The sequence below is a fragment of the Atta cephalotes genome, assembly GCF_000143395.1.
Source record: "Atta cephalotes unplaced genomic scaffold scaffold00016, whole genome shotgun sequence".
Classification (NCBI taxonomy): Eukaryota; Metazoa; Arthropoda; class Insecta; order Hymenoptera; family Formicidae; genus Atta; species Atta cephalotes.
The window spans coordinates 4901729-4910511 of NW_012130080.1; the positions used below are offsets into that span (position 1 = coordinate 4901729).

An 8783-nucleotide genomic window follows, 5' to 3' on the forward strand; every position below is an offset into this window, starting at 1 on the left:
AATGCTACTCTTCAAGATATTGTAAGACGTAATGTTAGGTTTCATACCGTTGAAGATAATCTCGATTCGCATGTGCAAGAGAAGAAACGAGATAAGCAAGATAATCTGAAGAACTTCACCGTTATAAAGCTAAAAAACGGCACAGTTTGTAAATTGGACAAAGACGTTTATTCGCAAAATTGTGAAATTACATCGGTATCGTTCGGTACTTCGCCTGCAGGTCCGACAAAAATTTTACCGTTACGAACGGACCTTTCCGGATCGGTGCGCGAAAAATTGGAAATAAATCGGAGATCGGAAAAGGCATTCGGTGAGCGAATGAAGGCCGAGATCGAAAGAATCGCGGTGGTGCGAAAAATCGCGGTGAACGTGTCAGAGAACGCAAGAACCGCTAGTGTGAGCGCAAACGATTTGTCGGATCGCGGCGCAGAACCACAGGGAAAATCATCCGCGGGTGGGATATTACCGACTTGCGTAAGAAGTCTCGGATACCAGGACAAAAGTCGTGAAACGGATACTGTCATTCGCGGTGTGAAATTGATGATACCGAATGATAAAGGCGAGTCACGCGAGCTCGACGTCGCGGCTAAAAGTATCGATAAAAAGATTTCGCCGCTGTTCTCCAACGATCTCGCACGACAACGGGGACACGAGGACACGAGGAAGATTAATGAAAATCTTACAGATTCCCGAGTAAGTCGCATTTCCGCCGGGAAACAATATCTTCAACGTCCTCGAGGCAAAGTGCATGACATTGTCCATAAAATAATCAATAAGATCAAAGGGAAGTCATCGTTGGTATCGGATAAGACAAACACCGAGAAGAATCTCGTGGAAAGTAAGAAACGTGCCGCTCGATTGGATTGGCATCGATCGGGTAGAAGACTGTTGTCGAGTAGAGGATCTGATTACGTCGAAAATATCGACGACATCGATGAATATTACGCGAACGATGAAAGTGAAACAGATCGAGAGAATGACTCGAGTGATAATGAAGCTATTGCCAGGAGGAATGATTTATTGTATCTCGAGAATCCGCCTGGCCGGGGCGAGAATCGAGATTCACGGAAATTGATGGTCAAGACGGATCGATTGACGTACGGAAATGCTGATGTTACACAACCTATGATGCCGGAGGAAAGAACAGTTGCTACCTATGATGTAGCGATGCTCTCTGACGATATGCAGGCGAATAGCGAAGAGGCAATCTCAAGGTTATTAATACTAGATATTAATTTTGATATAGCCGAGATTCTCATTGATATAAAAATTCCTACTATATAGTACTCTGTATTGAAGAAAAATTACTAAATCTTAATATATATTTCTTTGAATAGTATTAAGTAAGTATTTACTTACAGTAAATAAATATTTACTCATTAAAAAAATAGTCAAGTCAAATTATTGGTTTTTGTATCAAATAAATATAAATATGTTTACAAGTAGTAAATATTTATTCAGAATTACTCAAATAAATATTTATTAAAAGTTAGTATTTATTTCAGTGTACACATATAGATTAATTAATATCTTTTTTTTATTTGTATGAAAACAGTATCTTATCTGTGTATAATTTTTTATGACTTCGTATGAATTTTCAAAAATTGATTACATATTGTAATTATTCATATATTTGATAATACTACTGATTATTAATGCTTTACAGTAATATTAAAATTATTTGACGAGAACATGGAGAAGCAACGTAGAAAATTGAGAAAAACTCATATCATTATTAAAAAGATGATTCGTGATAATTATTAATAAGCAGTACAGCGTAGCAAGCTATTTTATAATTTCACAGTTGATCTGGCCGTCTGATTATCCATCTATAAAATTTCTCAAAAATGACTTAACTTTTTCAAATTCTGTTGTCGGCAATAAATACTCCAGGATTAACAAGGATTAACAAGGCAAAATATGAGTTAAATTAGACTGTAAACGGAGATTTTTAGTAGGTATAGGATAAATCAAACACAACTTGAAAATACTGATTTTTCGGTGCACTACTTCATTACGTCCGTTGCAACAATTTTTATTTTAAGTAATATAAAGATTTAATATAAAAATACTTATTTAACTACATATAATTATGACTTATATATTATTAATATGTATCATTAATATATAATTAATATAATATAATCTATATATAATATAATCTATACATAATAAAATCTATACATAATAAAATCTATACATATAATAAAGCCATTAATTAATATTGCTATTAATTATGATAGTAATTACAGGAATAACAAAAGGAAAGTTAAGAATAGGAATACAAACTCTTCGAAAAGACCGCGTGATATCAAAGTTATTCCCGAATCATCTGATCCTACGAACTTTAACAACGATAAAATGCTAGAAGTTCCTCTCGCAGCAGAAGAAAAATCTATTATCCAAAGAACTATCAATAATAATAACTCAGTAGAAAAAAGTTTTGATAATTCTAAAAATATTTTAAGAAACTCTCGTTCTTACGAAGAGATTAACGAGGAGCCTTTTTCGTTTCCTAAGAATATTAATGAAAATTATTTACGAGATGAATCTTTTTACGGAACCCAGCCAATATTTAATACAAGAGAAATTATAAACTCTCCTACTGTAAATAATCACAATCTATCGAATGCTGGAAAAATATTGAACGATTTATTACAAGACCCGGCAATGTCACAAAACGAAGGAATCAAAATTTCGTTAATTGGGAAGATTCAGATACACGGCAGTTTCAATCAAACGCCGATGTTGATAAGCTTTGATGCCATTCCTGACGGATTTTCAGTTACACAAGCCTCAGTTTCCACAGGATTGTCGAACACTATCAGGACGATTGAAACTACCGTCATTAATCTCCTTTTGAATGATTCAAACATGGAATCTCAAACGTTTGATCTCTTGTCTATAAGCGAACGTGCAAATGACGAAGCGAGTGATTCACTAAATACGATAATGGACGAAAGTCAGGAAATTGGAAAGACGAATGTGAACCAAGTTCCGATAAAGTCTCCCGAGAAGTTTTTCGATCTGATGGAAAGAAGTGAGAAGGAACGAAAGTCGGTAAAAAAAAATCTCTCCTGCATCGAGAAGCGATTGGATAAGCATAACGCGAACTCAAGATCGCCCAAGCAGGTTTTTCTAACGGATTACTCGATCGAATCGAACGGGAAAGTGGACAGAACCAACGGAAGGATGATTTCCGGGCGAACTGGCGGAGCAACCGACAAATTGGATTTTCGTTCATCCGCGAATCCGGTGTATTTTCCGGATATTTTGGGATCTGTCTTGGTCAACAACGATAGTTTAAAAGATCAGGATAGTAAAGAATTTCGTCATCGAATCGATATTCCTACGATCGAAACGAACCGATCCAACCCGACTGATCCGAATGTTACTCTGCACGTCATACCGTTGATGCACATCAGTATCGAAAAGTCGCACGGCGATTTAGCAAATGATGAGAAAAACAAGACGGTATGTTGTCCTTGCGAGGACTCGTGGAACGCTAATTTTGGCGATTGTTACAAGATGCCCGTAACCGTTCGGAAACTTGAAATTACAGAGACGATTTCGCACGAGTTGCAAACTTCGAGTAATTATCGAGACGATGATCTCACTGAAACTTTTCCGCCCAAACTCTATGAAACAACTGTAAATGACCAGAATGCGGTAACCATGAAGTCCTCTCCGTCAACGCAATTGCAGAACGGTATTCTTGAAGCTGCAGTTAAATGCACGACGAATGAAACCTGTTCTACCGTGACACCATCTGAATCTAATAAATGCAAAGATAAATCGATTAATGCAATTCACGTGAGGAACATGATGGCCATTGTAAGATTTATGATGAAATTGCTGAGGATCTTCGCGGAGGATGAAGAGCCGCCTTGTCCTATACAGTAAAAAATATTACGCATTTGTTTTGGAAAAACGGTCCACTTCTTGCTAAACTTTTGTGTTGAATTTTTTAACATATTCGAGTGTTGTTTTAACATAATGTGATTATGTATTATTTAAATAATTTGTGTGGAATTTATATTCAACATTTCTTAGTGTCAAAATAATACAAAGTACGAGTAAGAAAACAAATAACATAAAAATATTTTAGGATGTAAATTTTAAGATGAATGAATAAAATATGTTAACATATCATAAATATTAATTTTATCAAAAAAATTATGCTTCCACTGTTTGTTACAAACTATCAATATTATCCTTTTTTATGTTTAAACTTAAATAATATATGTGTTACTTTTTAACATATTCGTTTTGTGTCAAATTAATACATAAATTTAAGTGGACCATTTGGGAAATGTGTTAAATTTAATATTTTTCCAATAATGTAGAACTCAGATCGGCGAGACGGTGATTCATGTGAAGAATATCATTAATGTCCCAAGTCATATGGAACGGCAGAAAAGTACTACTGATAAAACAGTAATAAAATCAGGAAGAACGAGACACGATCTTCTGACCACTGAGTGGCGATCGACAATTACAGAAAAGATACGCGAGGAATCATCGCCTTTGGGTGACAGTACTTTTGAGTCCTTTACTAAAGCACCTTCTCATCCGGCAGCATCCACCTTGCCAACTTCTTCCGATAAAATGTTCAAGGACGAAGGACTATTCACACTCTTTGAGACTTCCACGAGAAAGGAAGTATACACCTCCACTTTATCGAGCACGACTTCTTCTGTGATGTTCAAGTCCTTTCTATTTTACGATCCCGGACGAAAGTCTCTTCGCAAAGATGCCTCTCGGAAAAATACCAAAGTTGATCTAACGGGTGTAAAACAAAATTCAAACGTTTCCTTTAAAGGTTCAAAGGACGAGTTGGGAGGAAATAAATCTCGATTGGACGGCCAAACGAATCGTTCGTCTTCGTGGCCACGGGACCAAATTCGTAATTCCATCGATCGACTTCACTTTCGTAAACAAGGGGTTGCTTCCGTGACAAATTCCGAGGATAAAATCGAATCTTTCCAGAAGAAATATTTGACAAGGAATAAAAACACTGAATTTCGACAGTCGGAATCGACGACGGATGCCGCAAATGACACCGTTAGACTGACACTTCCGAGTGATGTCGATGTCTCGCGAAATACTTTATTAGAAAGAATTGATGCCATGAGAGAAAACAGGCCCGAGTATTCGAAGTCGAAGAAGACCAGGCAAACGGGGATATCAGATCGGTACGCCGAAACGAGAATGAAATTGCCTAACCGTTCCATGAGAGAAGGTCCTCTGGGAGATTGGATCGGGGAACATCGGGCAGCCACGCGGCGACTGTCGATCGATAAGAAACTGCGGGAATCGCGCAAAGTACCGGGCGGAACTGCAACGCTGGGAAAAGTCGTATTTCGGCGCGTCCGCGGTAAGATTAACCGCCCTCCTGACCCAAATCTCGTTAGCGGTAGAAGTGATTCGTTTAAGATCGAAAGGAACGTCGTCGGAAATGGCCCTCTGACAAAACTTTCGACCAATGCTTTATCCATTGTCGACGGAGGATTAAGTTCGTTAAAAAGAGAAGATACCTCTATTCGAGATTCGTCAACTTCTTCATTAATGAACGATGATATTGGCATTTTTAGAACTGACAAAGAAATCGTGTATGAACATAGGTTTGTTACAAAGAATTAATGTAAATTAATTTAAAAAAATTTAATATAAAATATTTAATTTAACTGGGGAGAGGATTTGTATTATTTATCAGGGTTATCACAAATTTCTAATCCTAAAGTTCCATAATTTTTCACTTATTTCCAAACAAAATTTCATAATTTTTTCTGATATTTTCAATAATATTTAAAAATGTTTTGTATTTTCGTTTTGATTTGAGAACCGCGAAATATTTTGATGAGAGAACAATGTAAATTATTATTAATTTGAATGATATTGCTTGCATTTAATTGTTAAGTTGATAGTTATTCCAAAACTAAATAGATATGATGTTAAACTTCTTCAAGACAAAGATTTGATTTTCCAGAAAATTTTACAAAAATCTTTCCCCCGATTTTCCTGAACTTTTTAAATTTCTCTGATTTCTAGTTTTCCTGATTTCTAGTTTTGACTATCTTGTTTATATTTATTTTTATCATTTTATTAAAATTTATTAAAATTTTATTGTGAAAATTTCTACATTGAGAAAAAAGTTACTGTTTTAAAAAAATATTAATTGATTCAATTAAATGCGATGGTCACTAGGTGTAGCAATATTTTAATTTAAACAAATAAACATATTTTAAATTACAAGCTTTAGTTAATCTAAATATATAAATATTTGAACTAAATAATCACTATAAACTAATCACATTTAGCCAAATTAACAATTTTTTTCTCAGTGTAAGTAAATTATTTTGAAGAAGACATTCAGTTATAGAGGAAAAATTTAACATTGTCCAAGAACTTTGATAATTAGCTTTATTATCTTTCCACATGATGGATCCCGTAATCTCACATTGTCTCGTAGTGTTCCAAACAAGAAACGAGATGTCAGCGAGCGTCACGATTTCTGGAAAGGTAATCGCGTACTTAGGGACCGCCGGAAAGCTTCAAGTCCGACAAGGAGGAAGACAAAGCAGCAAAAGAAAAAGAAGAGGAAGAAAGGTAGTCAGCGGACGAAAGTTATTTTGGAGACTGAAAACCAGCGGCGTTTTAGAAGACACTTATTAATGATGTCTCTTGAGCCGGAGTATGACGCCGATGATATCACGGCAAGATTTTCGAGACGTTACGTCGCCACGGAGAAAAGAAACGCTAAGAATTTTCGAAAGTCCGCGGGAAGCAACGTAAGACGACGGCGTGGATGCGACGGAAGTCAGACGGTCGATGGATCGGAAGCCGATCCCAGCACGGCGCAAATCCGCGGTGGTCAAGACTGCACGGATCGTCGACACCCACCGAATATCGATGCGGCCAAATATCTCGAATCCGCGCATTGTTTGCGCTTTAGTGATTTATGGTAGGTCGCCTATGGGGATTTAAAGGGATCGTGGGCTGTGATTCATAACGCATATAACGTTGGTTTCATTGAGAAAAAGAATGTAACCGAATGCAAACTTTTTCTCGATGCTTATCAATTCCGAACGCGATAAAGTTATAGCGATTATAACGGAAAATATCAAGAAAATGTAATAACATTCGAAATGAGAAAGGGATAAATATTAATAGTAATAATAAATTGAGATAAAGGTCAGAGGAGAGAAAAAATAAGAGAATGTATGATTTTTCATAAATCATAAATACAAAATATAAAAATGTAAGTGTAGCGATATACTCATAATTTTTGTAAATTTACTGACTGCAAACAATACCATTATTTAATAAAAAATAACTTTTACTTCATTTGTTGCAATGAGTATGTAGCTTTACCTGTCAATAAAGTTTATTAAAAACATTACGAGGCAGTATAATAGCGATATGAACCAATGGTTTATTAAAACATTAAAATGATGGCCAATGGCTCTCGATCACTTATTTTCATTTTTACACACAATGTTATGCGCTGCAACAATTGCAGAGTATAGACGCAACAAAAACAAAGATGAGTGCTTTGTTTCGCGCTTCTGATGGTTTCTGTAGTTGACATGACGTAAATTAATTAACAGATAATTGTTACGAAGACATTTTATAGTATTCGTCACATATATTTTAAAAGTCTCTATAGCAAGGATTCCCAAAATGTGGGTCGCAAGCCGAGTTTTAGTGAGTCGCGAAAAATTTTAGAATGTTAAAGTACATTTCATTATATTAAGAGTGCTGCTCTTTTACTTTTACTTTTATTTCGTATATGTGTGAAATTGGCTTTTTAGAGACGATAGGAATTAAAACCAAATTGTGAAATAATTATCAAACTTATTGTGCTTGAAAATTACTCGTATCAATGTCGAACTCGAATTAAGGCTGTTATTAATACATAAATAGGAAACAAGCGCATTTTTCACGTATAACTCATACATCTGAAAAATATATGTTAATAAAGTGTATTTAATAAAAAAGAAAAGCAGTAAACTTAAGTGTAAATAAATAATCAATTCCCAATCTCCTCCATTTTTCCATATTCACCTAGCTAAGTGAATCGTGGAGTTTGCTATTCTAAAAAATGGGTCGCGATTCATAAAAGTTCAAGAAACTCTGCTCTGTAGATTAAGATGGTACAATTTTGAACATACAATTTTCAACAAAATAAAATTCAATTAGAATCTTCATTCAAAATAGAATCCAATTTTCAAAGTTCAAGTTTGATAACTCTCATTGTGTGGAAAATACTAAAAAGTATCAAACAGGAAAAGATTAAATTTGAAAATTAATTTCAAATCTTACTTCGTTCAGAATTATGTCATATTCAAAATTGCCATCTTATCCCATATTAAATCGACTATCGTAATTTTCTATTTATCATTTTATAAATCTCAAAATTGTCAAAATTTTATATCATTAAATAAATGTCAGAAAATTTTTTTAGGTATTCCGTATATCAGTTGGAGGATCCCATTGTCGAGCATGCGGTGTATCTTCAGATTTATGAAAAACGCGTTTTAGCGAACGGATCGACTTACTGGAAAGATCTCACCGAGGATTCCGTAGTCAGGTGAGAGAGAGAGAGAGAGAGAGAGAGAGAGAGAGAGAGGAGGAGGAGGAGAGAGGAGGAGAGAGAGGAGGAGGAGGGAGGGAGGGGAGGGGAGGAGGAGGAGGAGGAGGAGGAGAGAGAGAGAGAGAGAGAGAGAGAGAGAGAGAGAGAGAGAGAGAGAGAGAGAGAGAGAGAGAGAGAGAAGAGAGAG

At 35.5% G+C, this 8783-nt stretch overlaps 1 protein-coding gene across 1 annotated transcript in view; it reads left to right on the top strand.

The window, feature by feature from the left end:
- Nucleotides 1-2670: 2670 nt before the first annotated feature.
- The window catches only part of LOC105618446, a 6291-nt gene continuing 178 nt past the window's right edge, over nt 2671-8783 (top strand). The window contains exons 1-4 of the mRNA XM_012199985.1: nt 2671-3899; nt 4347-5624; nt 6473-6964; nt 8468-8593. Coding sequence (XP_012055375.1) covers nt 2671-3899; nt 4347-5624; nt 6473-6964; nt 8468-8593 — 3125 coding nt within the window. The remainder of the gene's footprint in view (nt 3900-4346; nt 5625-6472; nt 6965-8467; nt 8594-8783) is intronic.